This window comes from Heterodontus francisci, chromosome 24, assembly GCF_036365525.1.
Source record: "Heterodontus francisci isolate sHetFra1 chromosome 24, sHetFra1.hap1, whole genome shotgun sequence".
In the NCBI taxonomy this organism is placed as follows: domain Eukaryota; kingdom Metazoa; phylum Chordata; class Chondrichthyes; order Heterodontiformes; family Heterodontidae; genus Heterodontus; species Heterodontus francisci.
Genome location: NC_090394.1, coordinates 44,161,357 through 44,180,056, shown reverse-complemented (window position 1 = coordinate 44,180,056; position 18,700 = coordinate 44,161,357). Strand labels below are relative to the sequence as shown.

Here is an 18,700-nt window from a genome sequence, read left to right as displayed (position 1 = left end):
GGGCAATAGCTGCCATATGCAATGCTCCGAGACCAGAGCGTCTTACCTGTTCTTTGCTAAGTACAGTCAGTTCCAACATCTGGTCTAGGTCCTCAAGCACTTGGAGAAGGAAACTGTAGTCCATGGAGAGGACCTGGTGGTGCTTGCTATAAGCCTGCCACTCACTGCAGGAAGGAGGAAAAAACACTTTAGTGAGTCAGCTCCAGTTTGTTTCCTTTGGATCACATCAGTTATATCGAGTATTTGATGGACAGTAGAGGGAACTTTACTCTGTATCTAATCCCTGCTGTACCTGCCCTGGGAGTGTTTGATGGGACACTGTAGAGAGAGCTTTACTATCTAACCCGGTTTTTTTCGCTTTACTCTGTATCTAACCCTTTAGTTTTATAAGGTGGCCTTTATACCCCAGGCCCCCTTTATATTTTAAAATAACTTTGTTAAAAACAGATAAATAAAACAAAAACTCAAATTAAAACAGCATTGTCCGCATCGATGATGCACTCCAGCCCCTGTGGTGCCCACCGATTGCGGAAGGCCTCTGGCGAACTGGCGGACACCACATGCTCCTTCTCCAGGGACACCCGGGCGTGAACATATCCTTGAAAGAGGGGCAGGCAATCAGGGTGGGACGGACACCCCGATGGCCTGCAGCCTGGACCTGTGAATTGCCACCTTGGCCAGGCCCAGGAGCAGACCAACGAGGAGATCCTCCTCCTGGCCCACCCCCCTCCGCACCGGGTGCCCAAAGATCAGGAGCGTGGGACTGAAGTGCAGCCAAAACTTGAGGAGCAGCCTCTTTAAATACTCACACATCCCATATATACATGGAACATGGACTCGTCCAGGCCACAGAAATTACAGGCGGCCTGGGAGTCCATGAACCTTCTTAAAAGTCTATTGCATGGGATTGCCCTGTGCAGCACCCTCCACCCAGGTCCCCGATATAAAGGGGGAGGACTCCCGCATAGAGAGACCTCCACCTGGGTTCCCCTCGCCACCGGATGGCAACGCAATCCGCCATGGCGTGTCCAGGTGGCTGACAAGGGCGAGGAAGTGGAGAGCGTGCAGAAGCAGCCCGTACAGGAAACCCCTCCAGGCTGTGTGGAATGGCATAGAGAGCATTTCTGAGAGGTGGCTCAGGTTGTACGAGATCGGCTCCCGAGGAAAGTTTCAGGGCCTGAGTTCGATGAGCGATTCCGTCCGAGTGGAGGTCAGTTCGGCCTGGAGTGCTCTGCACTCCCAAGCCCCTTCGTCACCCGCAGTGAGGTGCGTCCCAGGGGCTTCAGCTACTCCTCTGCCCATCGGTCTGCCCCCGGAGCCGGCCGCCCGGACAGCCAAGGCATTCTCCTCTGCCGGGGGTGCACCCTGACTGAAGGTGAGCGTGGTCCAGACTCTGAATAAATCCCAGTAAAAGACAGGCAACTCCCTCAGAGAGGCGTGGCTAATATTCTCCGTCGGGAGCTGCGTGTCGTCTTGGAGGCAGTGCCCCTGTTGGCAAAAATACGTCGCCAGCACACACCATCTGGGAAGATGCTCAATCTCTGCAGGGTCCAAAGACGGAGAGTCGCAGCCTGGGTGCGGACTCACACCAGTGACTGGCCGCCCTCCTCAATCGGGAGACTCAGTAGCGCAGCAGAAACAAGTGTTTCCTCTTGCGCCAGAAGAAATCGATGAGCTTCTTCTGGACCTTGGTGGCAAGTGCAGGGGGTGGGGCCAAAGTGACCAACTGGTACCACAGCATCGAGGCTATCGAGGTTTACGACCAGCGCTCGGCCCCTGTAGGAAAGCACTCGGATCAGTCCTGTCCAGCACCCCAGCCAAGTGGTGACTTTTGCCTCCAACTCCTGCCAGTTTGCCGGCCAGGCTTCCTCAGTGGGGCTAAGGTGGGCTCCCAGATAGATGAGGGTGTGTGGTGCTCCGACAGGAGGTCCACCGGCCACTGACCCACCAGGAGTCCGGCACATTTCTCCCAGTTGATCCTTGGGAGGACGTGGCAGAAGGTTTGCTGACACTCACACATCCTCTGCAAGTCAACGGGATATGTGACCCTGAGGAGCATGTCATCGGTGTAAGCCAAGAGGATGACTCGCATGCCCGGCCCGCGCAGAGCCAAACCCGTCAACCTCCTGCGAAGCAGACACAGGAATGGCTCCATGCAGATGGTATATAATTAGCCGGACATGGAGAATCCCTGACACACTCCTCTCCCAAAGTGAAGGGGTGCCGTTAACCTTGACCAGACACTCTGCGGTGGTGTATAAAAGTCAGACCCGGGCCACAAAATGTGGCCCGAGTCTGAACTCATGCAGAGTCCCAAAAAGATATTTGTGATCCACCCCGTCGAACGCCTTCTCCTGATTGAGGGAGAGAAAGGCGACCGACAGACCAGTCCTCTGGGAAAGATGGATCAGGCCCCGGACCAGGTGGATCTTGTCCTGGATGGACCAGCCCGCGACCGTGTAGGACTGGTCAGGGTGGATCATGTGGGCCAGCACGGAGCCCGGGCGAGTTATCAGAGCCCAGGCAAAGATTTTATAATCTGTGCTAAGGAGGGAGACCAGACGCCAGTTCTTAAGCAGGTAGAGATCACCCCTCTTTGGCAGCAGGATGATGACCACCCTGTGCCAGGAGCCAGGTGGCTTCGTCTCCTGGAACGATGTGGGGTTCCTGCAGAACACTCACCGCATACCTCCCTTCCCTGAGGACTGAGAGACTGTGAAATCTGCGGAGAGACCCCCTGCTACCGTTGATGTTGAGGCTGGTTATGGTTATCTTCATGTTGAAAGTGCTTTGAGCCCATCACCGACACCTTACTGTAAGGGGGGAACAGAAGTGCACCTCGCCTTCCACTCCCCCAGCAACCCATTGAGGAACACTTTAAACCGATGTCTCTCAACCAGTTTCACGTCCAGGCCCCACCCCGCCTCCTTGAGGGCGGCATGGATGGACTGGATGATTAGCGCCAGATTCGACCACCGGCCGAGGGCCAGCTGAACTTTATTGTGGCAACCCCTGCATGCTGCGAATAAGTCCTGGAGTTCCGTGGTGAGGGTGAGAGGAGACTCAGTGGGAGGTACGAGGGAGTCCACTGCCTCACTGACGTTGGATTCAAGGTCGTCCTCCGAGCCCAACACCGAGTCCCCATGCTCCTCCTGGTGTTCACCACCAGCGGCCGACACACCCACCACACACTATGGGGCAGACGTCCCGGCCACGCCAGCTGGTTCTGCCTCCGTCTCAATCTCATCCCCAGGATCGATGGCAGAGCAGTCCTCACTGGGTTCTTCTGTGGAACTGGAGCCTATGGGTGCCAACTGTTCAGGACCCCCCTCCAGCTCCATCCCCAAGCCAAAGAGCGACCCAGGGGAGATGGTAGTTCCCGACTCCGGAAATCCAGCCGGAACCAGGACCGGAGGTGGAGAGAGGAAGCCATCTCCCACCCCGCCAGTGCCCACAGGCCCAGCACACGGGGCAGCATTTTAACCCATAACTGGGTCAGGTACATCATTGTCGAGAGTGGATATTGGCTGGGAGGGCCGACCCTTTGGAGCCTCGCCCTTCCCTCCACTTAGGGCGCCCGACCCAGTGGCAGAATGGGAGGCTTCTTCAGGAGTGTCTATAGGCTCCCTCACCAAAAGCAGGGCTCCACTTGCTCCTTCAGGAAAGGTCACATTTACAGGGATCTTCCCCTCCCCTCCATCCTGTGGGGTAGGGAGCTCCTGCCCAGGCTTCACAGCCTTGATGGTGGTTGTGACAGGGAGAACCTGGGGACCCGAACAAGGAGACAGTTCCTCTCCAGCAGACGGGCCCTGCACCTCAGGGCCCTGTGTTACCTCTGTGGAGGGGTGCCTTCTCTTTTTCCCACTAGGGCGCAGAGGCTCAGAGAGCTCCATTTCATCAGAGGCCTCTGCACCCTCCTTTTGCCTGGTTGCCCTGGGCCTGAGCCCAGCCCTTGGGCAAGTGGGTTCCCCAGGAACGGGCCTTGGGCTGAGCCCAGGCTTGGGTTGTGCTTCGGTGTCCAGAGGACGCACCTCTCAGTGTTTATTCTTTCTCCACGTCTTCCCTCCACTTGGATGGGCACTCCCCTCCCCGCCTGACTGGTGTCTGTTGGAGTGGGAGGCGGTGCAGCAGCGCCACCCTGGGTAGACATGTTGGAGGCTGTTCTCCTGAAGACCGAGCGGGACTGTGGTGAGCCCTGACCTCACCTTCCCCAAATGGTACAGGTGGAAGACGAGGAGCTCATCGGGAAGAAAGGGCGGGACGTTTGATAGAATCACATGCTGTGCAGTGGCCTCCAGAGTGTCCACTGGCAGGAAAGTCCCACCAACAGCGAGCCCCTTACTCAGGGCCAGGGCCACCGCTCGCTCGGTCTTCAGGAAAAACACCGCCTTTCCAGTGCATCTTTGAGGCTGCGACAATGGCCGAGGGGCCGAGAATCTTGGTCATTGCCTTAACGCATGTCTCAATAGTCATGGCTGGGTGGGTGTAACTCTTCACCCCAGGCTTTGACATCAAGACTTCAAATGGTAACGGGATACAGGAACAGCTGCAGCAACTGCTGCAGCATAGGAAGGCCCCACCTGAGAGGACTGTGAAACCATGGGGTAGAAGAGAGTCATGCACACCGTTGAATAAAACAGAGTTTGAGAGAAAGGAGAAGAAAAAAATAATAGTAACAAATAGTCCCACAAATACTTTGCTGGGGAGTTGTCACAGGGGAGAGAGGCTGAAGGAGAGGAAGGCCAGGAGGAATCAGTCTCTTTGCAGATCTTATTTTCAAGGCAGTCCTTTCGCTGGTCTTCCTGTTGGTGATGGGGTGGGGGTGGAGAAGGGGGGGTGGTCAATGTCTTCACCTGGGACAGCTGTAATCTGCCCAGGCACACTTTGCTTCTGGTGCTGAGGGAAAACAGAAAAGAGAAAGTCTCTTCACCTGGGCAGCTCCAGCTATCCCAGGCTAGGTCATTGGGGTGGGGAGGGAGCTCCTATTCAATGCTGTTAGACACAGGAGCTCCCTGTTCAAACAAAACAGCCCCACCCTTCAGGTCTCTTCTTTCCCCCTCCCCACAACAATCAATGAAAGGGCTTCAAAAAGCCAAACTCACAAGAGCTGTCAGTTCTTTTGGCATCCTGTGTTCCTCTTTTGTGGACAGGGATAGATGGAGAAACCCTCCTTAAAGTCTCAGTCTTCCTCTTGCGGCAGTCACATAGCTTCCAGCCTCCAACCCACAGTCCATAATAAGCAGTCAGCTGAGACTTGTTGTGCACCCAGCAGGTAGTGGTCCCAATTAAGCAGCAGCCAACCCAGTGCTGTAACTGTCCTAGGAGTGTTTAATGGAACAGTGTAGAGGGAGAGTTATCTGACCCATGTTGAACCTGCCTGTACTGCCCTGGGAGTGTTCGACGTAGCTCTCTCTGGGATCGATGTCTCCCCGGCACTAACACCACTCACATGGATGAGCACGATAAACTAAAGCAAAATTGTTACTGAGAAGAACATCAGGCTTTAATTCATTGAAGCTTGTAGATACTGACATGGAAGAGGACAATAAGTGTTATACTCACACAACCGCCTTCTGTTGAGGTGAAAGGTCAATTTGCATGGCATGCTGGGAAAGAATGGTCACAGCTTGTTTGCTGAGTTTGCCGGACCAGCTGGTTTGGTCTTCCTATGGTGAAGGAGAGGTGACAGAATTAGTCATTGCGCTGTCACAGGGTTGCTGTTGTTGTGAGGGTTTCCCCTGCTTTGATGTTGGTGCCACTTTGAGGGAGCTGAGTCTCACTGTAGTTCACAGATGCCAGCATCCCTCTGGTCCCTCACCCAGGTACCCCTCAGCCAGTGAGTGGCAGGAGGCTCCTGCAGCGGGGGAGTCTCAGTCAAGTTCAATCCCCTCATCACCTCACACCCTTTCCAGCTGCAGTAAGGAGCAGGGTCCCTGGCTCTATAGGCAGAAATGCAGAAACCAGTCACTATAATCAGCACTTTACCAACAGATACCAACTAACTCAACATCTAATGATGGAGGAAAACTGGGACCACCCTGATCTGTGTGATACATGGTGGAACTCTCAATTATGCTGTCTTAATTTATAAATGTCACATATATCAACAACAACCAAGGACCTTTACAGATATTGGTGCAAATATGGAGGAGCAGGAGCTGCCAAAGACATAAAATATTCCAGCACATGCCATCCACTTATACCAGCCACAGCCTCAGCCCCAGCTGTTTCATTCTGTTTATAATGAAATGATACTCACCTGGAAAGTGGAGTGCTCGATCTCCAATAGCTGCCTCAGCAGCAACTCATGGATTCTCACACCACACATCTTCTTACACAGCTCTGTATCTCTCTGCAAAAGAGGCAACAATGACAACAACCTCCAAACCACACAGAGTTTATTCTATTTTCTCCCCTCCTCTTCTGAGGGTGCTGACTCTCACTGGGGTACAGGTTCCCTCCTCTCCTGAGGGTGCTGACTCTCACTGGGGCTCAGGTCCCCTCCTCTAAGTTTTGGGGAATTTTTCCATTGGCAGGATCTGGCAGTCTTGTATCGCGGCCAAGTGACCATGCTTGATGTGTCAGTGCAGACAGTGGGGTCATAGAAATCATAGAAAATTTACCAATAGAAGGAGGCCATTCAGCCCATCGTGTCCGTGTCAGTTGACAAAGAGCTACCCAGCCTAATCCCACCTTCCTATACTATGTCCATAGCCCTGCAGATCCCAGCTCTTCAAGTAGAATCCAAGTACTTTTTAAATATGGTGACAGTTTCTGCCTCTACCACTCTTTCAGGCAGTGAGTTCCAGGTCCCTACCACTTTCTGGGTGAAAAAATGTCTTCTCATCTCCCTCTAATCTTTCTACCAATTATTTTTAATCTACACCCATTGGTTTTTGACCCCTCTGCTAAAATAAATAGGTCATCTCTATTCCCACAGACTATTCCTGTGTGAGCTCCTGCCCTCACTGTGGGGCAGGATGTTTATGACAGCTGTCAGGAGCCCTATCTTAGCTAATTTTAAGGCTCTCATTAATAAGATGATGAAACCTCATTGACCGATGCCAAATGCTCTGTCACGGCAGCAAACCTGCATCACTTAATGCAATTCTGTGCTTTCCCGTCCCGTCACACCCCATCCAACTTATTACCTGAGACATGGTCAGTGTGAGGATGAGGTGACAGTCTCCTTCCACTTGAGAAGAGCTCGATCGAGGCTCCAGTTTAAACCAGTCATCAATCCCTCCAACAGGAATCTCCTGACAATGGAACAGAAAAGATTCAGGTCATGAATAGAACTGACTGCAGTCTGGGGCCTGAGATCGAGTGGGAGTCATAGTCCAGTTCCTGGGTTGCAGTCCAGGGCCGGGATTCAATTCAGGGCATGAGGCCTGGGGTATAGTCCAGGGCCTTAGTTTGAATAGCAGTAGTAGACTAGTAGTAAAAAAATAAAATTAAGGCTCTTTAAATATAAATATATATATAAATATCTATACACACATATATATATATATATATATAAAAAGGAAGAGAGTAGCTAAAATAAGCATTGGTCCCTTTGAGGATGAGACTAGGCAATTAATAATGGGAAAAAAGGAAATAGCAGAGACTTTGAACAAGTATTTTGTATCTGTGTTCACAGTAGAAGACACAAAAAGCAGCCCATGAATAGCAGAAAATCAAGAGGCAAATGGGAGTGAGGAACTTAAAACAAGCACTATCACTAGAGAAAGAAATACTAGTAAAACTAATGGGACTAAAGGCTGACAAGTCCCCTGGACCTGATGGCCTGCATCCTAGGGTCTGACTGCAGAGAAAGTGGATGCATTGGTTATAATCTTCCAAAATTCCCTAGATTCTGGAAAGTTCTCAACAGTTTGGAAAACTGAAAATGTAACACCTCCATTAAAGAAAGAGTGGGCGACAGAAAACAGGAAACTGTATGCCAGTTAGCCTAACATCTGTTACTGGGAAAATGCTAGAATCCATTTTTAAGGAAGTAGTAGTAGGACATTTAGAAAATCATATTGCAATAAGGCAGAGTCAACTTGGTTTTATGAAAGGGAAGTCAGCTCTGACAAATTTATTAGAGTTCTTTGAGGATGTAATGAGCAGGGTGGATAAAGGGGAACCAGTAGATGTAGTATATTTGGATTTCCAAAAGGCATTCAATAAGGTGCTACATAAAAGGTAACTACACAAGATAAGAACTCATGGTGTTGGAGGCAATATATTAGCATGGATAGAGGATTGGATAACAGGAAACAGAGAGTTGGGATAAATGGGGCACTTTCAGGTTGGCAAACTGTAACTAGTGGAGTGCCACAGGGATCAGTGTTGGGCCTCAACTAATTACAATCTGTATTAGTGACTGTAATTAGTCACTAATTTGGCTACAATATACTTGGTCCATTCATCTATCTGTATTAGTGACTTAGATGAATGGACCGAGTATATTGTAGCCAAATTTGTGGATGATACAAAGATAGATTCTTGATAAGCAAGGGGGTGAAAGGTTATCGGGGGTAGGTGGTAATGTGGATAAATCAATTCAGCCATTAACATATTGAATGCTGGAGCAGGCTCGAGGAGCCGCGTGCTCTACTCCTGCTCCTAACTCGTATGTTCGTATTAAGTTGTGAGGAGGACACCAACTGTCTGCAAAGAGATATAGATAGGTTAAGTGAGTGGGCAAAACTTGGCAGATGGAGTATAATGTGGGAAATGTGAGGTTGTTGCCTTTGGCACGAAGAATAGAAAAGCAGAATATTATTTACATGGAGAGGGACTGCAGAATGCTACAGTACAGAGGGATCTAGGTGGTCCTTGTGCATGAATAACAAAAAAATAGCATGCAGGTACAGCAAGTAAGTAGGAACACAAATGGAATGTTGCCGTTTATTGCAAGGGGAATGGAGTATAAATGTAGGGAAGTCTTGCTACAGCTATACAGGGCATTTGTGGGACCGTACCTAGAGTACTGTGTACAGTTTGGTCTCCTTACTTTAGGAGGGATATACTTGCATCCGAAGCAGTTCAGAGAAGGTTCACTAGGCTGATACCTGAGATGAAGGGGTTGTCTTATGAGGAAAGTTTGAGCAGGGTGGGCCTATACTCATTGGAGTTTGAAAGAATGACAGGTGATCTTATTGAAACATAAAAGATTGTGCAAAGGCTATGGGTCTTGACAACATCCCGGCTGTAGTACTGAAGACTTGTGCTGCAGCACCAGCTATGCCCATAGCTATGCTGTTCCAGTACAGCTACGACACTAGCATCTACCCAACAATATGGAAAATTGTCCAGGTATATCCTGTCCACAAAAGGCAAGACAAATCCAATCTGGCCAATTACTGCCCTATCAGTGCGCTTTCGATCATCAGCAAACTGATGTAAGGTGTCATCGACAGAGCCATCAAGCGCCACTTAAACAGCAACAACCTGCTCACCTTTACTCAGTTTGGGTTCCGCCAGGGCCACTCGGCTCCTGACCTCATTACAGCCTTGGTCCAAACATGGCCAAAAGAGCTGAACTTAAGATGTGAGGTGAGAGTGATTGCCCTTGATATCAAGGCAGCATTTGACCAAGTGTGGCATTAAGGAGCCCTAGCCAAATGGAATTCAATTGGAATCAGGGGGAAAATGCTCTGCTGGTTTGAGTCATACTTAGCAGAAAGGAAAATGGATGTGATTGTTGGAGGCCAATCACCTCAGTCCCAGGACACTGCTGCAGGAGTTCCTCAGGGTCCTAGGCCAACCATCTTCAGCTTCTTCATCAATGACCTTCCCTCCATCATAAGGTCAGAAGCAAGGCTATTCGCTGATGATTGTACGATATTCAGTACCATTCACGACTCCTCAGATACTGAAGCAGTCCGTATCCATATGCGGCAAGACCCAGACAACGTTCAGGCTTGGGCTGATAAGTGGCAAGTTATATTCGTGCCACACAAATGCCAGGCAATGACCATCTCAAACAAGAGAGAATATCCCCATCTTCCGTTGATATTCAATGGCATTACCATTGCTGAATCCATCACTATCAACAAGCCTGGGGGCTACCATTGACCAGAAACTGATTTGGACCAGCCATATAAATACTGTGGCTATAAGAGCAGATCAGAGGCTGGGAATTCTCTGGCGAGTAACTCACCTCCTGACTCTCCAAAGCCTGTCCATCATCTACAAGGTACAAGTCAGGAGTGTGATGGAATACTCTCCACTTGCCTGGATGAGTGCAGCTCCAACAATGCTCAGGAAGCTCGACACCATCCAGGACAAAGCAGCCTGCTTGGTTGGCACCCCATACACTACCTTCAACATTCACTCTCTCCACCACCAATGCACAGTGACAGCAATGTGTACCATATACAAGATGCTCTGCAACAACTCACCAGGCATCCTTTGACAGCACCTTCCAAACTTGCAACCACTTCCACCTAGAAGGACAAGGGCAGCAGACGCATGGGAACACCACCACCTGCAACATTGAGTCACATACCATCCAGACTTGGAACTATATCGCCATTTCTTCACTGCCCCTGGGTCAAAATCCTGGAACTCCTTTCCTAACAGCATAGTGGGTGTACCTACACCACATGGATTTTAGCAGTTCAAGACGATGGCTCACCACCATCTCTTCAAGTGCAATTAGGGATAGCAACAAATGCTTGTTGCCAGTGACAGTTACATCCCATGAAAGAGTAAAAGAAAATCAGGAAGGAGAATTAGTATGGGTGGAGATTTGGAACAACAAGGGTCAGAAAACACTGGTGGGAGTAGATTATAGACTCCTATAGTTATACCATTGGACAGAGCACAAAGCAAGAAATAACTAGAGCTTGTAGCAAACTAATGTAATAATCATGGGGAATTTAATCTTCATATAGACTGGACAAATCAAATTGGCAAAGGTAGTTTGGAAGATGGATTTATAGAATGCTTTTGCAACAGTTTACTGGAACAATATGTTGTGGAACCAAAGTTCACATTTCAGGTCTGTGACGTTTCTGATGAAAAGTCACAGACCTGAAATGTTAACTCTGCTTCTCTCTCCACAGATGCTGCCTCACCTGCTGAGCATTTCCAGCACTTTCTGTTTTTATTTCAGATTTCCAGCATCTGCAGTATTTTGCTTTTATTTTATGTTGTGGAACCAGCTGCTGTGGGATGTCCTTAAGTGGACCACCTTAAGAAGCTGTAAGTGAAGGTCACCAGGGGAAGTGATGTCGCATTACACATGACCTGGGAATTGCGAGTGTGGCCCAACAGAATGAGATGGGCATTGGTGTGGCTCGTGTAGTAGCTGTATATATATACATGTATATATATATATGTATATGTGTGTGTGTGTTCCAGTTAAGTTTTAAGAAAAATGCACATGATCTTTGGAATTTACTTGGAGTTCTGTGAATCTTACAATAGTTCACACACCAAAGGAACATGTAATGTTACACCAACTAGGGATAAAGCTATTTTACGAAAGTACATACGAACATATGAATTAGGAGCAGGAGTAGGCCATTTGACCCCTTGATCCTGCTCCGCCATTCAATAAGTTCATGGCTGAACTGATTACTCCACATTTCCACTTATCCCCAATAATCTTCCACCCCCTTGCTTATCAAGAATCTATCTACCTCTGCCTTAAAATATTCAAAGACTCTGCTTCCACTGCCTTTTGATCATTGCCCATTGCCTATTTTAGATCTAATATTGTGCAATAAGGTAGGTTGAATTAGGAATCTCGTAATAAAAGATCCTCCAGGAAAAAGTGATCATAATACAATTGAGTTCCATATTAAGTTTGAAAGTGACATAGTTCAGTCCCAAACAAGAATCTTAAACTTAAACAAACCCAATTACATAGTTATGAGGGGAAAGCTGGTAGACCAAAAGGTATGGCTGTAAATAAACAGTGAAAAAACATTTGAAGAAACAATTCAAAATGTTCAAGAAAAATACATCCATTAAAAAAAACTCAAGAAAGATCCATCCTTGTTTTACTAAGGAAGTTAAGAATAGGATTAGATGAAAAGAATGGGCTTATAATGTTGCAAAAAATAGTAGGAACCCTGAGGATTGGGAGTTTTTAGAAACCAGCAAAGGGTGGCCAAATATTGATAAAAATGGAAAAAAAAATAGAATGAGAGTAAACTAGCGAGCAATATAAAAACAAATTGTGAGAGCTTTTACCAGTATGTAAAAAGGATGAGGGTAGCTAAAGTAAACGTTGTTCGTCACTTGGAGGCAGAAACTGGAGAAATTATTTTTGGGAATGATGAAATGGCAGAGACATTGAACAAATATTTTGTTTCTGTCTTCACAGCAAAAAAGCTAAATTACATACCAGAAATAGAGGGTAACCAAGGGGCTAATAACAATGAGGAACTTAAGGAATTAATATCAGCAGAGAAACGTAAGATCTAAAAGCCGAAAAATCCCCAGGATCTGATGGCCTCCACCCTAGGGTTCTAAAAGAGGTAGCTGCAGAGATAGTGGTTGCACTGGTTATGATTTTCCAAAATTCCCTAGATTCTAGAATGGTCCCAGTGGATTGGAAGTTAGCAAATGTAACACTGCTAGTCAAGAAAGGAGGAAGAGAGAAAACAGGGAACCACAGGCCAGATAGCTTGACATCAGTCATTGCGAAAATGTGAGAATCTATTATTGAAGAAGTCTTAACAATGCACTTAGAAAATCATAGTATAATCAGACAAAGTCAACATGGTTTTGTGAAAGGCAAATTGTGTTTGACTAATTAATTAGAATTTTTTAAAAGATGTAAATAGTTGGGTAGATAAAGGGGAACCGGTAGATGTAGTATACTTAGAGTTCCAAAAGGCATTCAATAGAGTGTCACACAAAATGTTAATAAGCAAGATAAAGGCTCATGGAGTTGGGGGCATATAGAGTCATAGAGTTATACAGCACAGAAACAGGCCCTTCGGCCCACCATGTTCACGTCGGCCATCAAGTCTATCTATTCTAATCCCATTTTCTCACACTTGGCCCATAGCCTTTTATGCTATGGAGTTTCAAGTGTTTCATCTCAATACTTCTTAAATGTTGAGGGTTCCTGCCTCTACCACCCCTGCAGGCAGTGTGTTCCAGATTCCAACCACCCTCTGGGTGAAAACCAATTTATTCAAATCTCCCCTAAACCTCCTGCCCCTTACCTTAAATCTATGCCCCCTGGTTATTGACACCTCCGCTAAGGGAAAAAGTTTCTCCCTATCTACCCTGTCTATGCCCCTCATAATTTTGTATACTTCAATCAGGTCCCCCCTCAGCCTTTTCTGCTCTAAGGAAAACAACCCTAGCCTATCCAGTCTCTCTTCATAGCTGAAATGCTCCAGCCCAGGCACCATCCTGGTAAATCTCCTCTGCATCCTCTCCAGTGCAATCACATCCTTCCTATAGTGTGGTGACCAGAACTGTACACAGTACTCCAGCTGTGGCCTAACTAGCATTTTATACAGCTCCATCATAACCTCCCTGCTCTTATATTCTATGCCTCGGCTAATAAAGGCAAGTATCCCATATGCCTTCCTAACCACCTTATCTACCTGTGCTGTTGCCTTCAGTGATCTATGGACAAGTGCACCAAGGTCCCTCTGACCCTCTGTACTTCCTAGGGTCCTACCATCCATTGTATATTCCATTGCCTTGTTAGTCCTCCCAAAATGCATCACCTCACATTTCTCAGGATTAAATTCCATTTGCCACTGCTCTGCCCATCTTACCAGCCCATCTATATCGTCCTGTAATCCTCACTTTTTACGACACCATCAATTTTCGTGTCATCTGCGAACTTACTGATCATACCTCCTATATTTACGTCTAAATCATTAATGTTCACTGCAAACAGCAAGGGTCCCAGCACCGATCCCTGCAGTACAACATTGGTCACAGGCTTCCAATCGCAAAAACAACCCTCGACCATCACCCTCTGCCTCCTGCAACTGAGCCAATTTTGGATCCAATTTGCCAAATTGCCCTGGAACCCATGGGCTGTTACCTTTTTGACCAATCTCCCATGTGGGACCTTATCAAAAGCCTTACTGAAGTCCACGTAGACTAGATCAACTGCTTTACCCTCATCTACAAACCTAGTCACCTCCTTGAAAAATTCAATCAAATTTGTTAGACATGATCTCCTCCTGACAAAGCCATGCTGACTATCCTTGATTAATCCCTGCCTCTCGAAGTGGAGGTTAATCCTGTCTCTCAGAATTTTTTCCAATGGTTTCCCTACCACTGATGTTAGACTCAATGGCCTGTAATTACCTGGTTTATCCCTACTACCCTTCTTGAATAATGGTACTACATTCGCTGTCCTCCAGACCTCTGGCACTTCTCCTGTGGCCAGAGAGGATTTGTAAATTTGTGACAAAGCCCCTGCAATCTCCTCTCTTGCCTCACATAGCAGCCTGGGATACATCTCATCTGGGCCTGAGGATTTATCCACTTTTAAGCCCGCTAAAACTGCTAATACCTCCTCCTTTTTAATGCTAATTTGTTCAAGTACATCACAATCTCTGCCCGATCTCTACACCTACATCGTCCATCTCCACAGTGAACACAGATGAAAAGTAATCATCTAAAACCTCTGGCTCCACACACAGATTGTCACTTTGGTCCTTAATGGGCCCTACTCTTTCCCTAGTTATCGTCTTGCCCTTAATATACTTATAAAATACCTTGGGATTTTCCTTTATCTTGCCCACCAGTGTTTTTTCATGCCCCCTCTTCGCTCTCCTAATTACTTTTTAAGTACCCCTACACTTTCTCTATTCTTCTAGGGCTTCCGCTGTTTTCAGCCCTCTGAATCTGCCATAAGCCTCCTTTTATTTCCTTATCCAATCCTCTATATCCCTTGACATTCAGGGTTTCCTGGACTTATTGTTCCTACCTTTCACCTTTATATGAACATGTTGGCCCTGAACTCTCACTATTTCCTTTTTGAATGACTATCACTGGTCTGATGTAGACTTTCCTACAAGTAGCTCCTCCCAGTCCACTTTGGCCAGATCCTGTTTTATCATGTTGAAATCGGCCTTCCCCCAATTCAGTATCTTTATTTCCGGTCCATCTTTATCCTTTTCCATAACTACCTTAAATTTACAGAGTTATGGTCACTATCCCCGAATTGTTCCCTCACTGACAATTCTACCACTTGTCCGGCTTCATTCCCTAAGATTAGGTCCAGTACCGCCCCTTCTCTTGTCGGACTTTCTACGTGCTGGCTCAAAAAGCTCTCCTGGATGCACTTTAAGAATTCCGCCTCCTTTAAGCCTTTTGCACTCCGACTATCCAAGTTAATATTGGGAAGTTGAAATCCCCTACTATTATTACATTATTGTTTTTACACCTCTCTGCAATTTGCCTACATATCTGCTCCTCTATCCCTCCCTGTTTGGAGGCCTGTCGTACACTCCCAGCAAAGTGATTGCCCCCTTTTTGTTTTTAAGTTCTACCCAAATGGCCCCATTTGAGGAACTTCTAACATCCCTCCTTACTGCAGTAATTCACTCCTTTATCAACTTTGCAATGCCACCTCCTCTTTTACAACCCCACCCACCCCTGGCCCCATCACGCCTGAAGATTCTATACCCTGGAATATTAAGCTGCCAGTCCTGCCCCTCTCTCAACCATGTCTCTATGATAGCAATAATACCATATTCCCATGTGTTAATCAATGCCCGCAATTCATCTGCCTTACTTGTAAGACTCCTTGCGTTAAAATACATGCAATCCAGCCTTGCATTATTCACTTGTGCCTTAAAAGGTCTACATTTGCTCTGCCTTCCAGACTGACTTAGTTTCTCTTCTATCACAAACAAAAACAAGAAATGCTGGAATCACTCAGCAGGTCTGACAGCATCTGTGGAAAGAGAAGCAGAGTTAACGTTTCGGGTCAGTGACCCTTCTTCCAAAGAAGGGTCACTGACCCGAAACGTTAACTCTGCTTCTCTTTCCACAGATGCTGTCAGACCTGCTGAGTGATTCTAGCATTTCTTGTTTTTGTTTCAGATTTCCAGCATCCGCAGTATTTTGCTTTTATTTTAGTTTCTCTTCTATATTTGGCTGTGCATCACCCCCTACTGTACCTTCACTCTGTATCCCATCCCCCTGCCAAATTAGTTTAAAACCACCACCCTCCCCAACAGCACTAGCAAAACCTCCCTGCAAGGATGTTGGTCCCGTTCTGGTTCAGGTGCAACCTGTCCAACTTGTACAGGTCCCACCTTCACCTGAAACAGACCCAGTGATCCAGGAAACTAAAGCCCTCCCTCCTGCACCATCTCTTCAGCCACATCTGCTCTATCCTCCTATTCCTATACTCACCAGCACGTGGCACCGGGAGTAATCCAGAGAGTACAACCTTTGAGGTCCTGTTTTTTAATCTGCTACCTAGCTCCCTAAATTCTTGTTGCAGGACCTCATCCCTCTTTCTACCTATGTCGTTGATATCAATGTGAACCACAACCTCTGACTGTTCACCTTCCCCTTCAGCATGGATGGAGGATTGGATTGGATTGGATAATTGTCAGGAAGCAGAGAGTAGGGATAGAAGGGGCATTTCAAATTGACAAGTTGTAACCAGTGGAGTGCCACAATGTTCAGTGCTGGGGCCTCAGTTATTTACAATCTATATTAATGATTTAGACGAAGAGACCGGGATTAAAGTATCTAAGTTTGCCGGCAATACTAAGTTAGGTGGGAATGTAAGCTGTGAGGAGGACACATAGAAACATAGAAAATAGAAACATAGAAAATAGGAGCAGGAGTAGGCCATTTGGCCCTTTGGGCCTGCTCCGCCATTCAAAAAAGATCATGGCTCATGGTCTTATTCAGTCCCCTGTTCCAGCTTTCTCCCCATATTCCTTGATCCCTCTGGCATTAAGAAATATATCTATCTCCTTCTTGAATATATTTAATGACTTGGCCTCCACTGCCTTCTGCAGTAGAGAATTCCACATGTTCGCCACCCTCCGAGTGAAGAAATTTCTCCTCATCTCGGTTCTAAATGGCATACCCTGTATCCTGAGACTGTGACCCCTGGTTCTGGTCTCCCCAGCCATCAGGAACATCCTCCCTGCATCTAGCCTGTCTAGTCCTGTTGGAATTTTTATAGGTTTCTATGAGATTCCCTCTCATTCTTCTGAACTCTAGTGAATATAGGCCTAGTCGACCCAATCTCTCCTCATATGTCAATCCTGCCATCCCAGGAATCAGCCTAGTAAATCTTCTTTGCACTCCCTCCATGGAAAGAACATCCTTCCTCAGATAAGGAGACCAAAACTGCACACAATACTCCAGATGTGGTCTCATCAAGGGCCTATATAACTGCAGTAAGACATCCTTGCTCCTGTACTCAAAACAAAGAAGCTACAAGGAGGTAAGGTTAAGTGAGTGGGTAACAGGCTGGCAAATGGAGTATAATGTGGGGAAGAGTGAGGTTATTCACTTTGGTAGTAAACGTAGAAAAACAGAATACTTTTTAAAAGGTGTGAAATTTGTAAATTTTGATGTTCAAGGAGACTTGGGTATACTTGCACAAGGAACAAAGAAAGTTAACATGCAGGTACAGCAAGCAATTCGGAAGCAAATGGCATGTTGGCCTTTATTGCAAAGGAATTGGAGTACAAGAACAAGGATGTCTTGCTACTATTGTGCAGGGCTTTAGTGAGACCACACCTGGAGCACTGTGCGCAGTTTTGATCTCCATATCTAAGGTAGGATATACTTGCCTTGGAGACGGTACAGCGAAGGTTCACTAGATGGTTCCTGGAATGAGAGAGTTGTCCTATGAAGAGATGCTGAGTAAATTGGGTCTATGCTCTCTGGAGCTTAGAAAAATGAGAGGTGATCTCATTGAAATATATAAGAGTCTGACGGGGCTTGCTAGGGTAGACACTGAGAGGTTGTTTACCCTGGCTGGAGAATCTAGAACATGGGGGCACAGTCTCAGGATAAAGGGTCAATCATTTAAGAGTGAGATGAGGAGAAATTTCTTCACTCAAAGGGTTGTGACTCTTTGGAATTGTCTACCCAAGAGTGTTGTGGATGCTCCACTGTTGCGTATATTTAAGACTGAGATTGATAGATTTTTGATCTGTCAGGGAATCAAGGGAGATGAGGAGTGGGCAGGAAAGTGGAGTTGAGGTAGGAGATCAGCCATGATCGTATTGAATGGTGGAACAGGTTCGAGGGGCCAAATGGTTTACTCTTGCTCCTATTTCTTATATTCTTAGGTCCTGGGGTGGAGTCCAGGCCTGGAGTATAATCAGAGTTTGTGGTAAAGTCCAGAGCCTGGGGTATAATCCAGGATGTAGAGTATAGACTGGATCACAGCTCAGGTCCTGGAGTACAGTTTAGGATCTGGGGTACATTTTGGGGGTGCAGTCCGTATCCTAGAGTATAGCCTGGGACCCATGGCAAAGGGTGGTTTGGGGAGCAGGACTGCCTTTTACACTATTCTGACAGCCTATCCCAGTTCCCAGTTCCTTCTGTCAAACTTACACAAACTGAAATATTGAGGCAGCCGAGGAAATCATCAACATTTTCTTCCTGTGATCCCGCGGCGCCATTAGTTCGAGCCGACTTCACGATCTGTTTAAAGTATCTACACAATCAGAAAAACAGTCAGCAAAATGCATTGGAGCTGAGACACACAGTATTGGGAATGGGATGA

At 47.0% G+C, this 18,700-nt stretch overlaps 1 protein-coding gene across 1 annotated transcript in view; it reads right to left on the bottom strand.

The window, feature by feature from the left end:
• baiap3 (BAI1 associated protein 3) overlaps positions 1–18,700 on the bottom strand; it is a 155,302-nt gene that overhangs the window by 109,632 nt on the left and 26,970 nt on the right. The window contains exons 10-14 of the mRNA XM_068056087.1: positions 18,529–18,631; positions 7,152–7,259; positions 6,260–6,352; positions 5,563–5,666; positions 47–164 (exon numbers count right to left, since the gene is read on the bottom strand). Coding sequence (XP_067912188.1) covers positions 47–164; positions 5,563–5,666; positions 6,260–6,352; positions 7,152–7,259; positions 18,529–18,631 — 526 coding nt within the window. The remainder of the gene's footprint in view (positions 1–46; positions 165–5,562; positions 5,667–6,259; positions 6,353–7,151; positions 7,260–18,528; positions 18,632–18,700) is intronic.